Source organism: Coturnix japonica, chromosome 4 (genome assembly GCF_001577835.2).
Source record: "Coturnix japonica isolate 7356 chromosome 4, Coturnix japonica 2.1, whole genome shotgun sequence".
NCBI classification, from domain to species: Eukaryota; Metazoa; Chordata; class Aves; order Galliformes; family Phasianidae; genus Coturnix; species Coturnix japonica.
In genome coordinates this window covers 16,138,659-16,165,878 of record NC_029519.1, presented here as the reverse complement: position 1 = coordinate 16,165,878, position 27,220 = coordinate 16,138,659, and the positions used below count along the sequence as shown (strand labels likewise).

The 27,220-nt window shown below is 40.2% G+C and overlaps 1 protein-coding gene across 4 annotated transcripts; it reads right to left on the bottom strand.

Moving 5' to 3' along the window:
* Positions 1 to 623: 623 nt before the first annotated feature.
* TBC1D8B (TBC1 domain family member 8B) lies at positions 624 to 27,220 on the bottom strand. Of its 4 annotated transcripts, XM_015860784.2 has the most exons (21): positions 27,002 to 27,214; positions 22,058 to 22,168; positions 18,438 to 18,556; positions 17,712 to 17,937; positions 17,006 to 17,246; positions 16,026 to 16,233; positions 14,391 to 14,555; positions 13,481 to 13,630; positions 11,138 to 11,288; positions 10,132 to 10,346; positions 9,578 to 9,695; positions 8,603 to 8,888; positions 6,827 to 6,956; positions 5,820 to 5,918; positions 4,550 to 4,618; positions 4,104 to 4,344; positions 3,193 to 3,258; positions 2,824 to 2,907; positions 1,918 to 1,974; positions 1,537 to 1,634; positions 624 to 1,206 (listed from the first exon to the last, which is right to left on the bottom strand). In XM_015860784.2, the coding sequence occupies exons 1-21, from the start codon at positions 27,129 to 27,131 to the stop codon at positions 796 to 798; spliced, it is 3,375 nt and encodes a 1,124-aa protein (XP_015716270.1). In that variant the 5' UTR covers positions 27,132 to 27,214; the 3' UTR covers positions 624 to 795. The 4 variants fall into 4 exon arrangements, with proteins under 4 accessions (XP_015716270.1, XP_015716273.1, XP_015716274.1 ...); XM_015860787.2 differs by lacking the exons at positions 624 to 1,206; positions 1,537 to 1,634; positions 1,918 to 1,974; ... (2 more) ...; positions 4,104 to 4,344; positions 4,550 to 4,618 and having other exon boundaries at positions 6,811 to 6,956; positions 27,002 to 27,218; XM_015860788.2 differs by lacking the exons at positions 624 to 1,206; positions 1,537 to 1,634; positions 1,918 to 1,974; ... (3 more) ...; positions 4,550 to 4,618; positions 5,820 to 5,918 and having other exon boundaries at positions 6,838 to 6,955; positions 8,601 to 8,888; positions 27,002 to 27,218.

Genomic DNA, 27,220 nt, shown 5'->3' with positions numbered 1-27,220 from the left:
GCAATCTATTCCAGCCTTTACACCTGCCTGCAACTTGGAAGACCAAGCAGCTCATACCATTTTTGCCTAAGCTGAAAGAGGATTGATATGAAAATAGGACAGAGATCTCAAATATAGGCTGAGCTATAAAAGCAGGAAATTAGTTTAAAGGGCCACACTGCAGAAACTGAGACGTGGGTCAAGACAAGGCAGTTTGCAATGTGATGACGAGGGGCTGAAATCTGTCACAGTGCAGGACCACTGGTGACACCAAAGCAGGGAACTGTGAGCACGGCTGCTTTCTTCCCTAACCTCAGGCTCCTGTGCCACCATAGCTACCAGCTGAAACTTCTGCTCATAGTCTTCACCTCATTCCTGTCCATTTCCTAGTTGGAAATAACTAACCTGGATGTCAACCTCTGAGCTGTTGACGACTCATTTTAAGCGGAAAATGTCTAGACAGAAGTCATGACATTTATCACAGGAATAGAAATGAACGTGGGGAGTGCACAGCTGTCATTCAGAGAAGTCTGTCACAGGTCACATCTAGTATTTCCTACCAAAGCTGCCTATTTTAATAGTACAGTGGGGAGTTTATCCTTCAGCCCCTGCTTGGATCGAAACTTATGAACAATGCAAGAAAGTGATTGTGCTTCAAACTATTTTTATTTACATGAAATCATACCAGTAATCTGACATTTAAAGCTAAATCTTCAAACCCCATTGCCTATGTAAACAACGTACTCGATTTCCATAGTAACAACCTTCATCTGCTAGTGCTCTATGTAGTTAATTCAGAGTCAAAGACAAAGTTAATTACATTCTAGTTCTTTCTTTAAGTTGTAAATTTTTAGCGCTCTCTATTCTAGCTTTTACCTCACGAGGTTTCTCAAAGAATCTCACAAAGGCTGGTTCGTTCAGTAAGGATGCCAGAATCTGTTCAAAGGCAAAAGACCATTCGTGGTTCTTTTTCAGACCCTGCTCTCCGCTGCCTTCAGTCTGCTCAGAGCTGCCTTCCTCCTGTCCTTTCTGAGAGCTTTCAGCAGGCACCTCTGATGTGGCAGCCAGACTTCTGACTGGTGATGTGGGACTCTGAAGCCTTCTCCCAACTTCTTCCATTTTCAGCAGGAGACTGGTAACCACTGCTATAGCCCGGTACAACAGTTCCTCCTCAGGATCTCCGTGGAATAGATTGTACAGAGTTTTTGAGAACTGGATGAACTGAGACTAAACAGACACACAGAGGAGACTATTCAGAGAACAGCGACACAACTCTCCTGTTTCACTACGCATTGCAGTCTCAACCCACTGCTTGCAGCTGTTGGGCCCCTGCTGCAAAAACTGCTCTACTGGCAGCATCGTCACGGACCCTGATAAACCTGAAAGCCCCCCTCTTACAGCCTACAGTAAGCTTACAGTTAAAGTAGTTTAGAAAATGTGAAGGTTTGGGGCTTAAGGGATCCTAAGAAACCTTTAGAAAAATACTAACAGAACTTAAAAAGAAATACAGAAATAAAAAGATCAGGCACATGATCCTCTGACACAAGACGGTTTTACCTGATTCATTCTTGGCAAATCCTTAATGTTTTCTTCTTTTTTAAGAAGTTCATCTTGCCACTGCTTCAGATAGGCCTGAATATCAACCTTGCCCTTCCCTATTTGACCAAATAAATAAATAAATAAGTAAAAATGAAGTGAGCAAACAAGAACTGAGAGCTTCCATGAGATACCACGAGCAGAACAACTGCATCCCCCATGTCATTCCTTTGGAACTTTGGGGCCAGGATCAGAGTTTACATTACTCCCTCCCACCACAGGTCTACACTTACAGAAGTGGTTATAATGTTAGCACTACGCTGGAGATGATGTGAATTAGTGTACTTTGTCAGCATGCACTTCCCAAGCACTGCTCCCACAAAAGACTTTAGCATTCTCTACCTTTTTCTGGGCTGCTCTTCAAAGCATCACTTTCAAGACTATCCCCAGCAGATGAAACTAGAGTTTAGAAGAGAAAAAAAAGTTATTGCTTTGAGACAGGAGCAACAACGTTTCACCTTCCTTTTATCTAAAATTCTTTCCTTAAGGAGAAAGACCCCAAAAGACCCTCCCCACAAAGAAACCGTGTGGCAAAATCTGGATATCTTCTAACAGAAAAACAGAAGCCACTGCAAAGCTGGACACTGCAAAAAACGACAGTCAGCCCTATCAAGTAAAGAACCTTCAGAATGCTTTATGGCCCATGCACTGAGCAGCACTGAAGATAGAACCCATGTGCTGTGGATAAGGCATTTTTGGATAGTTTCTAAAAGTCAAAGAGGGTCTTTCTTCCAAACAGTTTTCCAACTCCATACATTTAAATCCCCCCTTCCCCCCCTTTCCACCCCCAACTGCAATGGCCACCTCTTCAACAACTGCTGTAACAGAAAGTCTTCCTACTACGATGAAAAATGCTGACCAATTATATTCCTCTATTTCAAGTAAACACTTGCAGCCTTGGAATTCATTCATCAGGCATAACCAACTCAGGACAGAACATCACTATTCTGTGTGCAGATGCCAACAAAATGGCCCCTAAATGATGCTCATAATGAAGCCACATGCGGCTACAGAAAAAACTGCTGTGAAGTGAGATGGTTACCCACAAATTCTGCACTGCTTTGTATGACAACTGAGCTATTTACAGAATATCTTCACAGAAGATTCTTGCTAATAGTAACATGATTTGCTGGAACAGGTAAATTCAAACCAGATTTTGGAGGGTTTCAGAAGAAAACTCCCCATTTTTCACCACGAGATAATTAACAGAATCCTTCCAATATTCTGTAGGCAAAGCCATACACTTACCACTGAGCTGACTGAAGTGGATGAGTTCTTCTTTTGAAAGATCAACACCTTTGGAAGGGCTTAGAGATTCCACTTCAGTAAAAGCTGCAATAAATAATTGAATAAAGTGGTTTTGGAGCTCCCAAGCATTGCCAGAGGAGGGAGAAAAAGCAAAAGCTTTAGACTTATATATCATCCCTACAAACAAAATGGGAATGGTGTTTGAGTGTATGAAGTACTTCCCAAAGTGTACATCACCCAGCAAAAAACCACACATCTGTATTACAGCTACAGGACTGTACTGTAGCTAGAGCTTGTGACTGCAGGAAAAGAAGAAAAGCTAAAAAAAACCAAACCAAACAAACCCACCAGAAACAGCCTCTTACTAACCTGGAGGGATGTGCAACTTAAAAAGAAGCTTGAGTTTGTCAGTGAAGCTTCCATTATACATGGTATCTGTTTGAGACAAGAAAACAGGTTATTCAACTGGACCAAGATTTAATGTGCCCTCTTAACCTACACAACCACAATCCACAGACACTGGAACAGGACATATGTCATGTCCTACATGGAGTGCAACTAGAGATGAAGCTTAAGGAAATATCAGCTGCAACTAAGCCTAGGGCTTGCCTACACTGAGGAAAGAACGCTACAAAATTTTCACACACTATCCTATGAAGTATTTCTGAATACCCAGTGAAACACAAAAGCACGCTCACTAATTAGATTGCAAACACCTGTAACAAGCTAACACTGGGGTTACAGAAGAAAGTACAGAGCACAGGATGCCTGTGACTTACTGAAATAAAACCACAGCACCAAAGAAACGTAGCATCAAAGTCTTCCCAGCATTTGCCTTTCCTATTTTTACTCCTGAGCTTTGAAAACAAGATGAAAGGAACAGAGTAGCAACTTTGAAAACTTTCAGTTCCCCAGAGATATGAGGCACCGGTTATCGCGCATGATCTGTGTATGAAACGGCCTACAGAGCGAGGAAGCATTTATCATCAAAACCACAAGGTCATGCCATTTTCTAACTTTCCTATGGTTTTGGTAGTAAAGCTGGATTTAAATATAATGTCAAATAAGAGATTACCCTCCAGGGGGATTAACATTTCAGAGAAGTTACTAATTTGTAAAGCTCTCTGTTAGCTACTTCAATACAGTTCAAGACAATCTGACCCAAAAATAAGAGGCTCCTTAAACTTGCTATATAGTGAACGGGAGGTGATAACACTCCGGTCTACTTCCAAAATGGAGATCCCTTGTGAGTGTACGATGTATACGTGTTGTTCTCCTACCAAGAACACAGGAAAATTGTTTGAAGTTGATAAGGCCATGGCAGTTCTCATCCATCAGTCTGAATGTCCACAATGCAATAGAGTCTCTGTTTGCACAGTGCGACCACGGGCTCAGGAGACGACAAAGAACTCTGAATTGCTGGCAATCAATTCGATACTGCTCAAGATACGGCAGGCTGGCATCATGGTGTTCTAAAACGGGACTATTTACATTCCAATAGCAGGAAAGAAAGTGTTCCCTCTGCAAAGGGAAGGTTATAGATATTAGATTGTATGAATAAACAATTATTTATCTGGGTTAAAGAAGTGGGGAGTCAGCTATGTAGTTTGCTTTTAACAGATGTAAAATAAACATATTGAATCTAGCTTTCACCTCACTTAAAGCTACTCCACACCCTTCATTCTGTCCACCATTAGGATGGATGTTTGAGAAAATGGAGTATTACCTTGAATAATTCATAAAGCTCATCAAGATCATTAGGGCTGAATTTTACATCCTGAGACACAACACGCAGCTGAAACAAAATTAAGAAAAAATTAATGAGAAGTCTCTTCATGGAATAAGCCCATAAAACGTGAGAGACATACACTTTTACGAAAAAAAGATGGTTTGAATCTTCCAGGTTTTCATATGTGATAATTAGCAGTAAGAACAGAATTGCTTCTTAAAAGGAATTAGAAGGTGACTGGAAGGAGATTAATGGGAGAAATAAATTCTCCCTAAAAAGGGAGCTTAAAGAGAGTCACATCATTTGCATACATGAAGCCTACACTGTGAAACCCAAGAGATACAACTTGAATGTTAGACTATTTATAATGAACTAGTTCAAAACTAGTATAAAACAAATATATACAGCTTCCTTTATAATGGACAAATGCACATCCAGCCCTTACCTGTGAAGCTGAATCCCCATTTTTTAAATGATGAAGAAAAACAAACAAGATTTTCAAACAAGACCAGTACCCATCTTCACAAGATGTATGTTTTGTAAAATGAAATATAACAGATAACATCATAGCTCAATACACAGCATTTAGTATTGGTTGCTACAAGCCACATCTACTATTGATAAAAGCACTGCTTGCTAAGCAGACCACTATTATTACCAGTTACTGCAAATAAGCCAATGAAAAAAGAAGACAAACCAAGGAAGTACCTTGCAACCCCTACCTTCATTCAGAAGCCTGAAATAAAAGAATGGTGTTGGTAGCTGAAGAGCTGCTACACCAAGCATGCACTACCACACACTCACACACACCACAGACACAAGAAGCAACACTTGGTGAATGCTGACAATAATGCAGTGCAATAATCTCTTTGGTGACATTTGGGATAGCTTCCAACAGAAAAAAATGCTAGTAATTAATTGTGTTACTGTAGCACTATGTCTCAAAGAGAAATGCATTAACAATTTAAGAACAGAAGAAAGAAATGTAGGTCAGCCTGTTCCCATCAATGCAAAATGTCTAAGTTATGCCAGCTTTTAGAAGCTGTATGTGATTATGGCATTTGTAATGAGAGCAGAAGGTCATGCTGTGATTCAAAGACTGAAAACATCACAACTCAAACCTCAGCTAACAGACACCCTGCAGACAACAGGGATTTCAGCCTACAAAGCGACTTATTTGGCTTTGGAAATTGTAGTTGTTCTAAAGATGTTCCAAAAATGAAGGGATTTTACCAGATGAAAGGGTTTTGTTTTTCAAGTTACTCACCACATTCTGCTTGGTTGTAGCTTCTAATGTCTGGATCACGTAAAGCCTGTTTCTGCAGCGCATACTCTCAACATCTTCATACCGAATATCACCGTATCTCTATGAGGAAAAATACAGTTCTATGAAAACAACTCCTGTTAGATACATCTAAGCAGGTATTTTTGTCTCTTCTGCATCAAAATACAAGTGTGGATGCACAGGAAGACCACAGAAACTGAGCAAGGAATCATTTATTACCACATCAAGACTAGTGCAATTTTAAAAAATAAATAGTGCAATTTTAAAAAACAAAGTGTTTAGAAGACTGGTGAAGGAAGAGAAGAAACCGCAGTTCACTGTATGGGAAGACAAAGTCTAATGCATATGTTGTCAGGCTTGAAGTTCACTCTAGAGAACTCTAGATGGTGGAGAAACCTATCTACAAATGGATTAATACCCTGATCTAAAACTGAGGACAGAACAAGAAGCTAGATCTATATCCCCCCCACTACTGCAAAGCTAGACACTGCCCAAATCAAAGCAGCATACTGAAAGGAAATGCTAGAAGATCCCAACTGATCCTCCTCACCCAGCACATCCCAAAACATCCATTTCACGAGTACAGTTAGCTAATTATGTACAGTTTCCTGCAGCAGACATTATGTCAGATGTTATCACCATCTGCAATGTAATCAGACTCAAATGAGTAAACACAAGTGCTGTTTCTCCTGTGCTTTGTTTGTCATTGAGCTGACATACTACTAGACACGCTATCAGAGTGAATGAAGGATGACAAAGATGCACGACCCATGACGAGTCCAGGGAACTCCACTCAGAACATCTTAGCAAACAAAAAAATACAAAAACAAATCTATCTTGTAATATATACAGTTTTCAATGAGCCTCAGCAAAATGCACACTGTAATCCCTACCACTCTAGAGAGGTTTCCTACACTCGTTTGAACAATGTAGCCTGCACAATGTAAACACTGCGTGGGGTGCAAAAACATACCCACAAGAACACATACTTCATTTGACTCTCGGATCAAATCAGTAATGTCCACTTTTGGGTGGTCACCCTTCGCATCGCTGAGGTTGGAGCCCTGCTGCACAGCTGGAGGCAAAGGACTGTCTTTGTTGGTGACACTGTCAAAAAACCTGCGTGAAGCAAGAAATCAGTAGGAAGCAGATTATCACAACAAAATAGTAACAGCAGCATCTACCGAAAAAACACGAGCATAAATAGCAAAATAACCTCAATGTGCAAAAGTAGCAAAGAACATCAGCATGAATAGTACAAAACTGATGCAACAGTAGTACTGATACACATACACAGGAACCCACAACCCAGAAAAAGCTGTTGAGCCTTGAAATTTTCAAGACACGGTTAGATAGCAACACAGCTGACGTGACCTACTGCTAATGATAATTCTTTCTGCAGGTGGAAGCTGCACCAGAGGCTTCCAGAGCCCCCTCCACTTGGCTTTCCCCTGGTTCTCAGTGTGCTACATAACCAGGGGGGAGGAATGGAGCCTTGGGCTGAACTATGACCCAGGCAGTCTTAATTCCCTCAGATGCATAAGCCAAGTCATGCCCGATCTGTACTATTTATCACACCTACATAACCAGGGTAAACAGTTCCAACATGGAGGTCAGCCAACTCTTTGGCCAGTATTGAGAAACAACTGTCTATGGAGTGACAGCTTCCTGTTTTTGGAGGTGACACAAACCACTGCCATCATTTTATAAATACACCAGAACGCTGCAGGCTGGATTAAGTGTGCAGCGGAAGTGTTGCAACCAAAGAAAATGTTAAAAGTCAAAGTTGAAAAGAAGTTCACAATGATCACCAAAATAGTGGGTGTCAGGTGGAAGAGGCAGTTTATTCAGTTGAAGTGAAGCTTAAAACTTCACTCTGCTTTTAGATTTTATATTTTAATTAATGAAAAAACCGAGTGAATGTGCTCTTACCGCTATTGCTTCCAAGTGCTTAAAATTCAAACAAACACAGTTAGGTTCTAAAATAAGCACCAGGCTGTATGGTAACTTAACATAAAAATACATTTCCCTCATTAATTCCGTAGTTCATACCCCATCCAAACATGCAACACTTAAAAATCTGGCTAAAGGGAAATTCTTATTATCACTACATAATGATTACAAACTCATGACTCATAGAGCAGAGTCTCAGCACAGGGTTTCTGTTTTAACACTCCCTGACACACAATCACAGGAGCAGCAACAGCTATTTAGGCAGCTAGTCAAGCAAAAACCATGCAAATAATGCATTAATTAAGAACATACTTGATATTGTGTATTTGAATTTTTCTTTAATGCTAATATAAAACAGCTATCTGGTCACTGCTGTCCTCAACATCATTTTTTTTCCCCCCTCTATTATCCACCATTAGCAGCAGAGGAACCAGCAGCCAAAACTACAAGAAGTGAGCTGCAGAATATTTTCTTACTAAGTGAATGTCTGAACTGTTTGGAACAGTCTTAGTGTTCTCTAGACTAGCTGCTTATCATGCAAAGTCATCTTTTAGTTAAAAATAACAATAGTTCTTACTTTAAAACACATGAATTTGCAGCAATTCTAGTAAAGCTTTAAAGGAGGACGGGATTTTCAGAGTACCCAGGCAAACTTCCCAGCCATCCCTTCCAGAATTTCAACATGATATGAGCATTTAATTACTTCGAAGTGTCTGGAATTCTTGGCTAGATGTCTCCCTGCTGCCCCACACATCTATTTGCACTTACAGCAGTTGTTACGCTGCTTTTAAGAACAAGACATACACTGATACCTGTTGAGAACAGTCACTGCTTCTGCATCATCCTTACAAGTTAGCAACTTATCCATGTTGTATTCCAGCACTGCAAGTCCCAGCTGCAAGATTGCCTTTATTCCATCATAGAAGAAACAGTCCACCACATTGACTGCACTTTCAATAGGCAGCACACTGATAAAAAGGGTAAGGAACCAGGAGAGAGAGACCGAGGAGAAAAAAGTCATGCCCATCATGTGGTCTGTCAACTGAGGCAGATGAACTCTGATGAGCTCCTCAAATACTGCCTGATCTACCAAGGCACCTGCAGGGAGAGGATAACAAAACCACCACCCAAGTCTTAATAAAGAGAAGTGTACTTTTCTCAGAGCACTGGCCAGAAATCAAGCTCCTATTCAAATGCAATTTGTTGTAAAAGCAAACACAGACCTAGCTGCATGGCACCACTGTCTCCATTCCCTGTGATGGAAGCTATGCACTCTACACATGGACTTCTGCATTCTGTAAAGTATGCTGGCACTCCTGCATGTGCATGACTACTGCCATTGATTCCCCTGTCAGCCGATGTGTCCTCTCTGCAATGAGAGAGAAACCTCACAAGTAATTTTCTTCTAGCATATATGCCTGCAAGCTTTAGTACTAGGCTGTCTGCTTCTGGAACAACTCTATTTCTTTTATTTCAGCTGGCTAAGTTCCAATGAATAAAATGAACTGCAGCTTTAATTCCAATAGAATTGTGTAGCAGTCTAAGAAAGTATTTCTTGAGTAGTTATCCCTAGAGTAACAATAGTATTTGAGAAATCATACCCACTCTCACTTAAGAAGGATCTTAGGATGTTTTCTGTTACTTCCCATTTTCTACTTTACAATACTGAACCATGCGCCACAATTTCTTTGGTTACTACTTAGGCTTCAGCTCATTCCTTACGACTGTTCTCAAGGACTGATCATTATATTCAGCTCTAGATAGATTACAAGACAGACTGATGTTACCAATGATTCGACGATTGAAATAATCAGGTAGCATCCGTTCACACACAGCAACCAGCAGCCAGAAAGCTTCCTCCTCTTTAGCATACAGCAGAAGTACTGATGTCAATATGTTCATTGCCTGTAAACATTTACACAAGAAAGGAAACAAGTATGAGGAAAGAGGGGGAAAGCCCAACTGTATCATCATTTGTTAAGGTTTATATTTCTGAAGGCCTTTTATACCACGTGTTTAGAGTTCTAGGATAACCTGCAGCCCTACTAGGTATAAGGATTCTATATTTATATTATCAAATTCAGAACGTAGTACTTAAGCTACATAAAAATGTCTTTAGATTTTGAAAGTCTAGTAGAAATGCAGGCATAAGTGCAATGGAGATAGTGGTGTTTAACAACAAATTCAAGTACAACACTCATGTGACACGGTGGGATGAAATAAGCAATATATAAGAACAAAAAATAAGAACAAAAAAAATGATGTATTTCTGTGATTGATTTTATGAGGTACCCTTTACTGCCATGATGAACTCATGTTTAGGCTCTCAAAACTACTGTACCTGACAGTATCCAATTTGAGGATTCCTGTATGCATAAGCTGTAAGAACTCTCCGGAGCGCAGAAATTCCTGTGTCGCTTTGAAAAGCGGGATGCTCAGGTAAGGAGCGACGTAAATCACGTTCAATTTCATCAGTAGCTAAAGTGCATGTTCCCAAGGACTTTTCCACCAACTCAGTGTAATAACCAGGGCTGGAAGCCATATCATTGACAGCACCTGACAATAAATATTAATGAACAGCATTAGAGGACAATACTAAAGCATCTACACCATTTTCTGCCATCTGTAGAATTCTAGTGACTTCTGAGATACCTCCAGCTGCTACTGAAATTAATGGCATTCTTCCAAAATAGAAACAGAAAAGCAAAAGAAAATAAGGCTTGGAGGAAAGTTACTTTCCATTACAAAACTGACTTTGACTTACTTTATTTCCTGTTTCATTAGGGAAAAAAAAATAAAAGCTTCCTTTCACCTCTGCTCTGACACACGTATGTTCTACAGCAGGAACTCACCAAAGTATACTCAGAGTTCAGGCAAGAGATTCCCTATGCGTATGAAAGTTCACTCTCTAAACCAAGCAACAGTGGCTAACAAATAGCTACCGATACTGGAGCCAAATTCTCTTCTAGGAAAACACTTATTTTTGTTGTTCTGGGAACACCATCCTCCCAGAAAGCTTAAAACAATAGAAAAACAGGCCCATAAACACACTTTGTTATTTAGCAAGTAGAGGCACTGCAGAAACTGACTGTCCCCTTGAAGTTTGCAAATAGAGCACACAGTCGTTTTTTTGGCTGAGTTTGTTGCAGAAGACGATGACACAAGTTTCGTCTGAATCAATGCTGGACATATTTTAAAGGCTCTTCCTTCAGAAAGGTTTAGACAAATTGCCACAGGAAAGAGCTTTATTGCTGTTGGTTTTTTTGTCAGACTATGGTCAGTCAGTAACAAGAACATCCATATAATATAGCCCACAAAATGAATCCATTATACTTGCTGTGCAGTACCTGAGAAGAGCAGCCAGAGTTCTCCTCTTAAGGCCTCTGGGATCCCTCTTACAACTAAATCTCGAGTCTTCTTGGTTCGAAACATACTGACACCATGACCTCGTTCGAAGAAAAGGATATTCCAGGACTGTTCCTTCATTTTTTCTTTCAACTACAGAAATATTAAATAAAAAGAAGACTATTATGTATACTGAAAGGTTTTTTTCATGTTTCAGAAAACTCTACTTTTCTCTCAGTTATATTCACATAAACTGTAAACAGCAGCATTAATATCAGTATTGCTATCTGAAACACTGATGAAGATCAGAGCCTACTGCAGAGAACCCTTGTTAGCAGGGGGTGCTGGACTAGAGGGACAGGACACAGTGCAAATACGCAGATAAATTCTGTCATCGTAGTTCTGATGCATACCAAAAACACACAATGGGTAAACAAAACTCATCATTTTATATCATTCCTGTGGCAAAAAAACACAGAGGCTCTTGTTAAAATTCTTTGTCAGCTATTTACATGTAAATACACGTTTATATGATACATACACAAAAATCTAATCATAACTTGGATCTATTTTAAAGTATTCTTATTTTTGCTTCCTGGAATATTTTCTTAGTAAACAGTAAATTAACAGAAGGAGGAAAAAAAAAGGTGAAATTGAGTGAAAGCAGTAGAAAACCAAGAAAAATAGGAGGAAACACTTCAGATTGCTTCTGCGTGGTTCCAGTTTTCTCTGTGCTAATCTGCAGGCTCTAACGAACAAGCATTTGGCCATGATGATGCAGTGTAATTAAGCAAGTGATTACTTGCACAGTCAAATCATACTGTTACAGATATCTGCTTAATTATTCAGATAAATCAACATTCTGCAGTTTCAATGTGCCTTTGAACTGTTCTTTGCTAACAGCAATGAAAATGTATTAACGCTGATACAGACAAGATAACATCCCACAGAAACTCAACAGAGAAAGCAGGCTGTTCTCCTTTCTTTCTGGTTCATCACACTTTGTTACATTACAGCAGTTGACAGATTTGGAACAGGGTGGGTACAAATGGTGCAAAGCACACAGTGATGACATGACATCAGCACCATTGTTTTGCCACTGTTTCTAAATTGCTCCTCAGTTTGTTTTTATTTAACACGAGCTCCAAATAGCAGTGGGAAAGAATCAGTAATCAGGAAAAACTGCAAGAGAATGAAGTCGAGTTAGATTAAGATGGGGAACTAACAGCTGAAAACACACCCGTATTGGTTTTACATTTAATCAAATATTTATCAACCAGAGAGAACACTTGGCAAGCCAGCATTTACCATCAAAATACAAGACAACTGTGTACGCATTTGAACTTCAGCAGCACCAGCCATGTAAGTAAAACCTCCTGCAGAGGGAGAACTGGCAGAAATTCCCACTTTAAACATAACTGAAGCTACAGGCATTTTACTTGCAGAGAAGGAGGTGAAAAACATGGCAGCAGTGAAATAGGTCCTTTGTAGAGTACAAGACTTCTAATAAACTATTAATTGTGTTCCTAAAGAGCAATTCAACTAATCTAATGTAAAACAGCTGACCGTATGAGGTTGCAGCCCATGAAAGACTCCAGTGCTCACACAGGGTGAACACTGACACTGTATTTTCTACCCTTGCAGCAGTAATATTTAATACTGTTAAAGCAATTAAAGGCAAACTACAGAAAGTAAATTTTGCCACTTCTTTCCACTGGACTATAAAAAGTACAATTTCAGAACCTGTTTTCCTTTTATACCTACCAAAGGAGTGCTTATTTTCTGATACTTCTAATATTTAAGTTCCACATCTGAATTTGCCTAATTTTGCCTAACTTTGCTGAAAGCAAAATGAAACTCTTCTGTCCTCTTGTACACATCACAGAGAAGCAAAAATAGTACATCTTACTGCAAAAATAATATATATTATGAGTGTGGTGTTGATGGATGGATGCATAAAAGAATGAAGCAATTAAGAAATGAAGTAAGTTTCCTGATAACAATTTCCTTTTCCCGAAGACTTTGTAGTGACTTTGCACCTTGACAATTCAGATAGCTCCGAAACATGTTCACTATCACGAAACAGCCTGCTCTTCCCTGAGGGGCTGGAAGAGCAGGAGGAATTAGCTCCATGAAGATGAGGCGTATCATTATTAAACAAGTTGAGCAGAAAATTGAATACAGCCATGAAGAAGAACCCTGTGGACTCAAAATACAGAACACGCAAATGAAAGAAGACTGGCAAAGCCACAGCAGAAATCGGCAGCCTTGCTGGAGTATGTTTTGAATATGCTTAAGTCTCTTCTAGTTAGATTCCGAAAATAGTTGGGCACTTCATCTCTTACCATTTTAGGGTCCAGATTCTCGGCATCCTGAGGATGGTAGACAGTCATTAGGGCTTCTGTACTGACAGTTTTGCTGTTATCTCTCAGATCTGTCTTTGGTGGTACCTCATCAAAATCCTTTGCACTGTCAGAAGCAGAACTACTTGCAACCTTAACAAATAAATAAATAGGTATTAGCAATGGAAGTTATAAATGCCACTACTAGACTATCTTTGCTTATCAGATTAATTTACAGGTACCAAATTCTGTACTAAAATGCAGCCTTGCATACAATTCATATATGTACAAACAGACTTCCAAAATAAATGAATAGAAAGCAGTCCCCATTCTGAACAGGCAGGCCTCAAGACTCTGGTACAAATCACCTCTACAGCCAAAACCTTAATCATGAAAGGACACCTCTTCAATAGGAATATGGTAATAGGCAGAGACTGGACCATCAATCAAGTCAAAAGAACACCATTAATTTCAAGGGAGGCACTTACAGAACTACAGAGAAATACTGAGAGCATTCTGAAAACAGCATTAGAACCTGGATGCTTTTCAAAACAATATAAGAGAACCCAAAAAATAATGCATTCAACAGTAACATCATTGTTCACATGCTCTCCCACACGTGGGCACTGAAATATTTACTTTTCCACGCCTTAAAACCTATTTTCTATCAGACTGATGGGCTTCAGTTCTTAAGTAAAGGGGCTGAAGGTAAGAAATGGGAACACAATTTAAAAAATGGAAAAAGAGACAACTTGTTATCTAGAGGTAAAGCAGACCCTCTCTGTAAAGATTCAGACTTAAATAGTGCATGGCACCAAAAACACAGATAACCATACATTAAACTTTTAGTGAGACTACATGACCTTATTTCTAAGAGTAGCTAATGAGAAACTAGTGTTAGCTGAAGAGTTACCTCTGTGGTTATATGCTGCGGACTTGAAGTTGCGTTGCATTTGATTCTGAGCTTTGTGACAAGCTGTTCAAAATCTCTAACTTCAGTGAAACGAAAAGCTCTTTTTCCTTTGGTACTAATGTTGACTCCTCTGTTGGCTGGGTCAGCCTTATCCACGCCTATCACCTAGGGAGACAAGGTTGTGTTAACGATGCAACTCATCCCAACACATTTTACCACCTTGTTTCCAAAAGAAAAAACTATTAAAAATACACACGTACATGGAACAGCAGAATGAGGCACCACACAAAGAGAATTAGTAATGTAAATAATGAACTGGCTATATTACAGCTTAGTGGTGAGGAGCCGTTCTCATACAAGGCAGTAAGCATCACGCCATCGGCTTTCTACAAGGTACTGAACATCTTCGAAAAGGTTTTTCTCAGCAGAAAGCATGGAGCAGACTTGAAAATCTTGCCACCTCCTACCTGCTGGAGCTGTTACTTTTTATCTTACCACCAGAAAGCAGACAGGTAATGAAACGAATCGAGTTTCACGAGAATTAATTTCCACTGAGAACACAACTCAGTGACAGCTGTCATAATATGTGATGGCTGGAGCTGATTTTAATTGCTATCGTGAAACAGCTACACGTTAGAGAAGCTAATACACTTTAATAACGCACATACCTGTAAGATAATAATGAATTTCTAGAGCGGCTGTCACTGCTGTTTTTACATTGTTACAGGAAAGGAAAGGAAGACAGACTAAATGAAAGAACTTCGTGGTACTGTAGAACAAATAGTGAGGGCCTGACAAACTACAAGGAGATAATTTAGCTCCATTAACACAGTCTCTTCATTCCCCTCCCTCCCCCCCCCCAGCTTATGGATGTTGCTATTGTTTGCAAGACTGTTTAAAGATCCTGGTTAATTTTTTAAGCTACTGTAGCACATATCTGGATGCCGCTGAAAAATCTCTAAGCAAATGTTAAAAAAATCTCTATCTATAAGACTGAAATGTGGCAATGTCAGAGACTGCACAAAGTCGGGACAGAGATGGAGAAGGCTTTTTTTTTCCTAGATATGATTCCACAGTCTATCTGCAGCACCCTACAGAACTATGAAAGTTGTCCTTCACAATACAGTCCTTGTTGGGCTTGTTGAGACTACCAGCTAGCACTACTATTTGTTCACTGAAGAATGTCAATGCATTTTCCTACTGATGTTTGAACAGACAGCACTTCTCAACTGCTGCAAAGAGATGAATGATACTACAGAGCTAAGAATGAAACAGAACAATTATCATCAAGATCCTCTGCTCTTTCCAATCCTTTTTATCTCGAGAATCTTACTTTAACTCAACTTCAAAAATTAAGCATTTTTTTTTTAATATATGTACTACTTGAAAAAACTGGATTCTGTACCCAGCTACAAAATGGGAGTGAATGGAAATGGCAAGAATGACACAGGGGACAAAGTCAAAACGTGAAAGTAGTTCTATAAGCGGTATTACTAAATATAGTATCAAAAGTAGAGGGAAATCATGACATCCACGTAAACTAAACTTATTCTAAGGAAAATCTGATCAACTGACAGTACGCTACACAACTGCAAATCTTCTGGTATAAGTGGCTCTGACCATAGTTTGCATTACCTCTCTTAATGGAATGATGACACTGCACAGGCTGCCATCCTGGCTAGCAAAGCAGATGTAGTTTTCTGAAATGCACATTTTCCCATGGGCATTGTAATGAGTGAAAGGAACCCATAAGAAGCATTCGTGAACTTCCTTCAAAGTCTCTTCTTTGGGTAGCCTGAAGAACGCTCTGAACTGCTGACTGTGGGCTCGGCTCTCTAGGCCTCTAGATTAAATAGCAAACAAAACAAAAAACAAGGCAGGAGAGAGAAAAGAAAAATGAAATATTTTAAAAGTATCCTTAAAAATACAAAAGTTGCAATGTCTTGCAGAAAGGCTATTTAAAACAGTAAAACGTCATGCACCCTCAAAACCTATGGCGTCAATTGGAAGGTTCAGCATTTTACTTGAAGAGGCAACAAAGTGCAGGACCGGACCTATAAACACCCACTTAATAGAAATTAAATCATACATTTACTACAAGAAATCACACTTTCCTGAGAAGGAAGGACTCTAAACCATCTGTTTGTTTACACACACATCTATCTCCCCGCCTTAAAAATGGCCATAAATGAGGAAAGCCTGTAGCTCACTGACTCTATCATTTATCTCCAGTGGCAGAAAAGCCATGCAGTTACGTACCTATGCATTTTAAATCACTTATTCTTCTCCTTCTCACTGAGAAGACTCTGAAGCTCCATTCTTGATTTCCTATTCCTAAACACTGCTATGTCTTTTAAAAATACAAACTACTATAAACTATCATTGAAGCCCAGTTCTGAAGGTTTGACCACTTTGTGTCTTCATATAGGCTTTGATACTGCAAAGCAATAAAAGGTTTCAAAGTCATGAAAGCCTTTGATCCCAAATTTGAACGAGACAGTTATTTAAGAGAACACCATCTTTGCCAGCATCTACTGATCTCCCTCAGACAAGGATTCTCCTCCCTTTGTCTAAAAATGCAGTGAGTCCAGAACTGATGGATTATAAGCAGTTACCTCTTGGTGATCTGCAGGGGGTCGTGAAGCACTGGGTCATTTTCAAAAGTCTCCTTATCAAAAAGTCTTCTAACAGCATAGTTTGCCAGCTGCTCCATGAGAAGGAAGGTTTCATTAATGTGCAAAAACATGGAAAAATAGTGATCTTCCCCACGGGAGCAGACATGAATGCTCTCTGTCAGGATAACATTGGAAGTCTTCTCAAGTTTTGATATTGCATCCCAGGAGATAATAAGCTTTACTGAAAATACAAATATAAGCAGATATGAGTAACGTCTCTATAGCTGCTACTCTTGTATGAATCAAAAAAGCATTAGTGCTAGAAAGTATAATCACATAACACTGTTAGATCACAACTCATTTGGAAATGGCTACAAATTCACAAGGACCAAAAAAAACCAAAACGACTCACTTCACAATTCCTACTAAATAATTCCACTAGAATGATTTTTATAGAAAGAAACATTCAAGACATACCATTTATGAAAATACAAGTCTATATTGTCTTCTTGTTTTGCTGTAATATGAAACTGCAAAGTGCAAACAGACTCACGTAAGCTACCCTACTTTAACAGATTATCAATTAGACACCTGCTCACATGGCAAAGCTCTTCCTCAAGACATAAGAAAAACACCTCCACATGCGAAAGATATACAGCAAAACATGAAAGGACTAGGCTTAGCATCGGGGCTAAGCCTTACGTACTCTCTGCTCCCAGCAAAAATGAGTAAAAGCTCAGGAAGTTGGTACTAAGATAAAGCCATCCTTGACAAGGCACACGGCCCTTCCAGTAGCTGCATGAGTAATAGGTAACCAACTTCTCCTGCTCTGGTAATCCAAAACACTTTTCAAACTTCATAAGACCTTCACGAAACTTCTCAGGATCTTCTTCTTTTGTAAAAGAGCCTTTTCCTTCTTCAGCAATCAAACCCTAAAACAAGAGAACAGTAATTTCACATATGGATTTACAACTTGAAGAATAGTCTGAGGATCAAAACACAGGTTATAGATCACATGTGCTACTTCAGATTCATACAGCTTCAGCATGACACACATCTTCAGGTTTCCTTATCTGAAAGCAATGTATCTTCCTCACTTAATCACATGAATTTCAAGGCTAAATGTTTAGTAATTGCAAAATGGACTCTCGTATACTTCCTAGGGGTTCCCAAAATTATTGTGAAATAGTATATTATCAGTTCAAGACCACTATCTAGAGGCACCTAGTGTACCATTTATCAAAAAGAAATCACTTATGTTAAACAATTTTACTTAACTATGTGGTAGATAAACAGTAACAATGGAACATATTACTCACTCAGAAGCATACAATATCACAGTGCTGTCTACATGGTACATAATATTTGTGTACATTTAGAGGAAAAAAAAATACTCAGCCTTTCCCAACTGTGTCATGTGCCTTCTACTTACTCTTATCTTCCCCTGGACAAAGCTTGTAATATCTTCATTTGAATCAAATACTGATAAAATGTTCATAACATTGTGTTCTAACCAGTCCCAGTGCTCTGTTATCTCTTCTCTGCTGGCTCCTGGTGGAAAGGAGAAAGATAGAAGTGACTTTAATTACTTCATGAAAAACATTAATCAAGAGAATATTCAGTATATTTCAGGTTCACAGGTTAATTTAAATCCACAAGTCCAAATCACACCAAAATGCTGATGTGTTTTTATCTTTCAGGCTCTTTATGCAGCTGTATTTCTGGCCTTTACCCCTAGAAGCATTCCAGCTTTGTCAACATTTTGTGGCTCAATGCTAAAGCCTGACTGGGACTGACAGTTCCTTCAGCTCAGCAGCATCACCAGCACACACCCATGTTAGTGAGTAGGATGCTCCCCTCGAAGATGGGAAACACATGAGATCACATTCAGAAACTAATAAGAAAATGAAACAAGAGCTTCTGATACCCTTGGCTTTGATCACTCAGCCACAGCACTTCCCAGAGGAGAACTCCCAGCCTCGGATTTGCAGTGGTGCACAAACTCTTCTAACAAGTGTAAGGTTGTATCACTGCATGCATCTCTACAGCCAGGATGGTAGCAAAGATTTCTCTCTCTCTTTGGATACATAAAACAACTGTTTATGCTGCCTACAACAAACATTTGCTTGTGCTTGGTACAAGTCATTGTTTTATCTTGTTTTCTATCAAGTCACATTTTAATTAGATTTCTAATCACACTAAAGCTTAGCCAACCACCATTCAGGAAACAGCTGTCATTTTATCTATATAACAAAGTTCTGCTTACATTCTAATTCCAAACAATGCAATGTTTTTCCACAGTCAGAGGATTCTAAAAGAGGACAGAAGCAAAACTGTGCCCTAGATAAAAAACCATATATACCAGACCTGATCCAGGACAAAAGGCTCAGCTGAACGACCCCTGAAGCAGCATCTGGCATCTCCAGTATTAGTACTGTTTTTCTTCTGAACCCTATTGGACTCCAATACTGAGGAATTAAGGAAGGCTTCCTTCTCTTTTGTTACATACAAGACAGAGGAATAACTTAAAAACCTGCTGTCAGGAGCCATAAGGAACATACAAAACATAGAGATGAGACAAGATTCAGTGTTGGGAATGAACAGAAATTGCTCTATATATTGTTAGTTAGGCTGTGCTACGTATGCTGCATTTGCAATGACACTTGAAAAATGATATGAAGATAATGAAGTAATGAAATCAAACCTAATTCTTCCTCTCAGACTACACATGCAGAGCAATTATTTGAGTCATTCTAAGAACCAAAGGCACAGATGTGACACACTGAAGATGAAACTATTCCTAAACATTTAAACAATTTAGCAGTACTGTTTCAGACCCTCGCTGTACACAACCAGAAAAGAAAGCAATCTTTTCCATTTCTTCGCTTCACAGAAGGAACAATGTGGTTTATAAGATAAAGTATAATTACACCGTGAAGCCTTTTGTTCTAAAGTATACTTACATAGCACAGAACTGGTAACAATTCAGTCCTAGGGTGAAGATTACCTTTCACATTTTCTCAGGGGCCATTAGAATCCCCCAGAGTGCACTTCCAATGCATTTATCAAAGTATCTTTCTTAATATCCTGACACTGTTTGTTCTGACTTCTTCTGGAGAAGTCTCACAATTTTACTTACAGTCAATGCAGAAGCCATTCAAATTCTATCTCATCTCTAATGCTGCCCTTCTTAAGTGAGATGTTATGAATTATATTAAATCATTTAACAGTTCTCTCGCTGACAACTGCCCCTCAGATGTGCCTTTGAAGAACACAAATACGAGCCAATTAGCATTGCAGCATGAAATGCAGAAACAATTAAGCCAAACACGGAAAAGAAGAAAGCGTAATTGATAAAGCAGCTAATTTAATTTTATAAACAGGAAAAGGCACAATTGCTTATTTAAGGTGAAGTAATGAAGGTTTATAAAGAAATCAGTAAAATTCAATGCAACAAGAGCACAGCATTTACTGGTAGAATTATTTGGGCTGAGGGAGCTGGGCTTGTTCAGGCTGGAGAAGGGAAGGATCCGGGGAGATCTCATTGTAGCTTACCAGTACTTCAAAGGAGATTACAGACAAGAGGGAGACTGAGTTTTTAGGTGGTCTGAAAGTGATAGGACAAGGGGGAATGGTTTTAATCTAAAAGATGGGAGGATTTAGGTTAGATGACTGGGGAAAACTATTCATTCAGAAGGTGGTGAAGCAGTGGAAGACACTGCCCAGAGAATTCGTGGATTCCCTATTCCCGAAGACATTCAAGGTCAGATTGTATGGGCCCTGGGCCCTCAATTGATGCCTGATTTAGTGGTTGGCAATCCTTCCCACAACAAGACACTGGAACTAGATGATCTTTATGGTCCCTTCCAACCCAAGTCATTCCATTACTGTGATTCTTTCTATTACATAAGTGTTTGTAGAGTGGCACCTCTATTTCCTTCAAAACTCATCTTTTGCCGCAGGTCTGGATGCCTGTGAGACCAGAGAAGTCCAGACTTGGGTTCTTTACTTTTGTATAGAACAAAACTAACTAAAAAACCTGAGAGCATGGAAAAAAATGAACTAAAATGTGGGTTGTTTTTGTGTGTTTGTTTTTTTTTTTAAATGTAATTATAGACTTTTCCACAGTTTTTAATAAGCCTAAGAAATAGATTAATCCTACAACAGTGACATTTGTCATCTGACCATATGACTATCTTAGTTTCAGTATAAAGGCAGGACCATGCTGAGGAGGAAAAAACAATGATGCATGCGAAGAACTGAGTTCTCTCAACTTTTGAAATGGAAGTCTCTCTGAATACTTGGTATTTCAGCAGCCTGTATAAAGGAATTTACACTTTATTCTTAGGGGAAGCTGCAGAATTTAAAACAAGCAGTAACAACAACAAGATCAACGTAGTCATAATGATGCTTTAGGAGAAAGTCATGTACTCCACTTTCAAGGTCAATTTTCTTTTCCATTTGCTACCGATTAATAACGTAACATGCAAAAGAGAAAGAACCTCTTACACCCTAAGAGTAACAGATACGAGGAAGAATTCAGCTGCTATCGTGATGGGAAGGCTGGCTCATTTTTAACAAAGATAAAGTAGGGGGAAAAAAAAACAGATAGGCAATTCCTGTTATTTATATCTATGGCAGACTTAATACTCTCAAGGGTCAACTTTTCCACATCATCCTGAACTGTGTCAAGTTACAGACCTCCTCTGCAGCTTAGAAAATAAAAGACTGTGCCCCTGCAATTCCAAGAGAGCATTAAGGCAGTTCCTCAGTACTGCACAGACTGCTGCAGAAAACAGGCAAGCTGACCTTATCATATGAAGGGTCCATAGGTATGTTCTGAAAACCTGGAACCATAAACCACTGTCAATCTCAGGTTTGAAATATCCTGAGCATCACTACATCATTACCAAGTAATATTTAACCATGTGAAGGTCACTGGAATGAACAACGATGTGAGAGGATTAACCCAACCAAAAGATTCAGCCCATCCTTTGCATCCTGACTTTTCACTTTATAAACTCGCTTAGCTTCTATAAGAATAGTACATACCACATGCAATGGACCAGTAGACCTGTGAGTCTGGTGTCTGATGCAGGATACGAAATGGAGCCACTTTCGATGTAGAATCCAATACTGCATCCAGGGTTCCCACAAGAAGACCTGAAGAAAACACAAGGAGCCTGGTAAAACTAAAGTTCTGAAATGCACGCTTACCTCCCAGTTCCTTTCTTACTGAATAGGAATGTTATCCAAGTGAAAATGTATCCTGTAATAAACTCTGAGGAAAAAAAAAAAAGAAAAAAAAAAAAGAAGCACAAATGAACAAAATGAAAAGTGCTCCCAGAGGAAGCTGCTGGAGAGCTGTTATAGACACAAAAGCCATTATAAACACAAACTGAAGGTGAAGAAGTTTGAGATGATGCCCATGAAAGCAATAGCCAGCCAGTATGGGAAACCAGAGGATAACTTGAGAAGGAACATGGTAGCTCCCTGCCTTTAATAAGCACAAGCAGAAATTGGACTGCCTCTTCATTAGTCACTTACTGCTGTTCTGTTTTACAGGCAAAGGAAACAGTTCTAGGGACACTGTAAAAACATCATGTCTGATCTATGAAAATCTCGTGCACTATCTTCACATGAGAACACCATGTCACACTCCCTATACAGACTGAAGCTTTCCCGTTCATCCCATTCTCCAGGCACTGGGCTACAAAATGCCTTTCTTTATCAAGTCTACCAGAGGACTCCACTATAAACTATGGAACATGAAGATTTCATCCTGCCGTCACGTGTGAGCGTATTAAATAAGGTGCATTACTCCATTACAGATTATACATACCAGATACAATGACCATGTTACCTCCTTGCCCCTAGATATTTAATTAGTTCCAATTAAAAACAGTTTACAGCAAAATACTAACAAAACACACTTCATCTCTAACAAAAAGAGATACACTCTCTCCTCTCTCTCGCTATATTTTCTGAGAAAATTAGTATGCATTTTATCTTGGCATGCAAACTCATTATAACTGAGTATAACAAAGCTGTGAGACAGCCCAGAGATCTTACAAGCTGAATTTAAAGCTAAGAATCAAGAAATTCTAACAGAAGAAGAAAAATCTACACAGAAAGAAATACAAATTGTTGGATCCTGATGCTCAAGGAAACCTTGTTACAACAGCAGTGAAAATAAAAGCAATGCTATCACTCTGCTCTCCTTCCATTACTCCCCTCTCATATTAGGAAAGTATCAGTTGTGAGTACTAGGGGAAGCAAAGCAAGACCTGTCAGTTTTATCAAGGCAGTCATCCTCTGAACATGATTTCCCTGAGACCCGCTTCCAGCACAGACCCCATGTGACCTATCAATGTGACTACTCACGTTTCAGAATGATTTTCCTTGTCTTAAAAAAATGGAAACAAATAAAAACCACAAAGGGAACCCAGAGACCAGTAAATTGCATCAATCAAAACTATTATCTTGCATTGCCTGCAATTCATAGACTGTGCCTTCCTGTTGAAAACTAGCATTTTTTGTAACTTCAAACTACAGTCAGACATTGAATAGATAACGTTCATAATTGCTTTAAGAGCTTTGGCTTACTGAGTCACAACACTGAGCTCATCACAAACCTGGCTCTGCTTTAGCAGATACTTTATTATCTTTTACAATTGTCCTAATCGGAGTTTTGTTAGGATACATGGTACCAAGACAGTAGTCACCATTGCTAAGGTTGATGCATCAGCTCAGCTTGTGTGAATGAGTGTGACAGCACACTAGGGAGCAGCATTCCTCAGTGCTGTAAGCACTCTCATCATTTTGGAAGGCCATCGGATTTTAGGCACAATAAGCTGCATCGGGTCAGTACTGCTCATTTCAGTAGTTCCACTGGTCAGCAGTGCTCTGTCTACAACCCAACTGCAGGTCAGTGCTTCAGACAATAAATACTCCAGAGGTGATGAGCTCATTACACAGCTGTAGTTACTGGCATCACTGCAAGGACCTGGCAGTCCCACCTGCTTACCCACATCAAACCTTCAGAGCTGAGTGTGGGTGACTCAATGGTAACACAAAGCAATGTGCCAGCACCGTGCTTTGCATTGTATCCTTGGTATTCTGCAGCAGAGACATTCACCAGGACACATTAGCAATGAATTGTGCTCTCACTTGTACCAATTGATGGCAATAACGCCTATCTGTTAGATGAAAATAACCGCCCAGCACTTAGTCCTTTGGGAGCAACTTTGCTGTGTTCTTCTATTTCACTATACACAACCAGAGAGTCCTGCTGTTTGCTTTCCCTACAGAAGTGCTGTTGCTCTGAAGCAGAGTTGACACAAGCCTGTTTGCTCCTCTGCTGCCTAACAGTACCTCTGAGATCAATAATTGATGAAATTAAAACCGGATCACTCTCCTGATTTACTACATTAGAAGTGTTACTGGACATCAAATATTGATATGAGTGTTACAGCTCCTTACAGGCAGAGATGCCTCATCAGTACAGTGCTGGCCAGTACCACGTCCCCAGGGACAACCAGCATCTGTATGTTCACAAGAAACATAAACATGATAAAAAGCGATGGCTTTCACATGAACTGTTCAGCTGTTTTGATGGTAAAGTCAATCTGTTAATAAATTGTGCATTAAAAAGGGAAATAAACCCTAAAGGCAATGCAGTGCAAGAGACCCAAACAGGTTCATTTAAGTCTCCTGTGAGAACAATTTCATCTCTATTTACAACGTACATTCTGGTCAGTGGTTATGGCTCAGGTGAGACAGTGGCAGCTTAATAAACAAAGGTGTGTATTCAGGGCCATATGTAAAAGTACTTGTTCCCAAGCTTCCCCTCCTGCCCTGCTATTCCCATTAAAATGAATTCCCTATCAGATCACCAAGTACCATTTTTAATTGATCCAATAGAAAGTTCTGTGTGAGACAAGTTCCTTGCTACTGATACCCACCATGTTAACGTGTTCTTTAACGTAATGCCTTTTAACAGATAAATTTCCTCATAGTACATATACAAGCCTAGCTCTGTCTCCCCTTCCTCCAGCCTCCTATGCCAGCACTCTAAGCCACCAGTGACACAGACAACAAGCTGCATCCTCTAAAAAGCAAAAATAGCATCAAGGACCTTCTACAGATTCAGGATAGTGATAATTGCTGCCGGAAATCGAGGACTTGAAGAGTCAGGATTTTTCCCTACATCCTAAATCTCTCTTTTTTCAAGCACAGCACATTCAGTGAGCAGGGAAGACTATTCCCATCCCTGTGTTTTATTGGTAAGTGTCTCTCCTCTCACAGCTGTGCTGTACACTGGAGCAGAAGGGAAAAAGCTAAAGCACGTCAGGGAAAGATTGGTATTTTGGTATTTTGGGACAACAAATATGACTCCATATTTGACTCCAGAATACCTGTCTTCCAACTTAGGTCCTATAACCAAGCAATATATATAACTGAAGCAACGTCTTTATGATCAACACATTCTGTCTCATTAGGTCTTGTGTGCAGCATGTGCATTCACAGCAGCAGTTTTCTGTCACTGTAACTGCGCTCTGTTACACGAACCATTTTGTTTATCTGTATCCTTATAAATATACCCTAGAAGGCCTAAGCTGATCTCCTGTAGTGGCTCCACAGAAAACAGTAAGGACTGGAGGACGGGGCCACACAGCTGCACTGCAGGCAGAAGATTCTGTGACAGCTCCATGCATGAGTAACACCAGGAAGTAGAACCAGTCAAACAGGTTACAGTATCTGCAGCCTTAGGTGAGGTCTAAGGAAGAAAAGAGAATGAAATGTAAAACTAAGCAGGTGTATAAAAGCAGAGAGGACCGAGGCTAAGCAAAACCAGCACAAAGGATCCATCTCTGTCCACAGTGGCCAACTTGTAAACCACACTATGCACAGACACAAGGCACTGAAGTAAGCACTAATTATCTGAGTCACACACAACACTAAGAAATTAAAACCAGGCGTAGCAAACGGTGCTAGTTTTTATACCTAGGAGGTGTGAATATTTTCATCCCTGCAAACATAAATCTAACCACGTTATTTTCCACTTCTCCTGCTAACCCTTGTTATTTACCATCTTAATTTAGGAACACCTTCCTTCTGCTTCTGCTCACTAAAAAGTAACCTGTGCAAATAGAAGCTCTGTATGAACCTCAAACAAACAGAAAAGGTATAGAAACAAAACACGCAACACCATCCAGGAAGGCATAGCAAAGGAATGACGCCAGCTGGGTGCTCTTCCATGCTGTCATATGCTTGTAAGGGCAGAAGAACAGACACAGACATCTCATTCTTTCATTTTAGTCACAGTTTTTGGATAAATCTTACCATGCTGCCAGACAAGATTCGTACACACCAGCCATAAGCCAGCAGTGCGCCCTTGCGGCCATAAGGCCAGCGGTACCCTGGGGTGCAACATCTAAAGGGCAGTAGCCAAAGGGATGGAGCCAGGCTCTTTTTAGTAGCATTCAGCGACAAGATAACGGGTAAAGGGTAAAACCAGAACAGAGTACGTTGGACTGGGGGATCTCCATAAGTTCCTTCCAACACCTTTGGTTCTGCGACATCCCAACGTGACTCCACATCCCTGTGCTGTTTCCCCTTGAAGGGGTCAATGCCACGCGGGTTCCTAAGGACTCAGCTCCTCCCAGCTGGAGCGTCAGAGGTGCCCGGAGTCCCCGCAGCACATTATGCCATACAGACAACAACCAAACCTGGGAACTCTGCTCTGCACCATTAGTTCTCATGAAATAAAGTACATTACAGCGATGCTGTCGCTGTGTCAGTGCCGTCTCCCGGGGCCGAGTCGAGCCCAGAGCCTCAGCTCTGCCACCTCAGCCCCTCGCTCAGGGTGCAAGAGAAGGGGAAGGAAAGCGATTATAAAGGGAAGGGGGGGGGAGGAAGATGCAAACAAACAACCGAGTCTCCCCGCGAGGCGGAGCGGCCCACGCACCGCCAGCCCCGTGCCCCGGGCAGTACCTGCCAGCCCGCCTCCACCCTCCTCGCCGTATCCCCGCCGCCTCTGCAGCACGAAGTACTGGTTGGAGCGCTCCAGCACCCACAGCTTGAGGGCATTTTTCAGCAGCACCTCTTCGGGCTTCAGCCACATCTTGGCGGCTTCACCGCCCGCCGCCGCCGCCGCCCATACCAGCCGCCGCCTCCCGCTCCCACGTACGCAGCCCGGCTGCCAAGCTCCAC

Coding starts and splice junctions, on each gene's coding strand:
- TBC1D8B (XM_015860784.2), bottom strand. CDS start 27,131: ATGTGGCTGAAGCCCGAAGAGGTGCTGCTGAAAAATGCCCTCAAGCTG. Junction 17,938..18,437: donor TTGTCCAGGGGAAGATAAGA/GTAAGTAGAAGG, acceptor CTCTTGTTTTAG/GGTTTGATTGCTGAAGAAGG. Junction 1,207..1,536: donor ATTTGCCAAGAATGAATCAG/GTAAAACCGTCT, acceptor GTGTCTGTTTAG/TCTCAGTTCATCCAGTTCTC.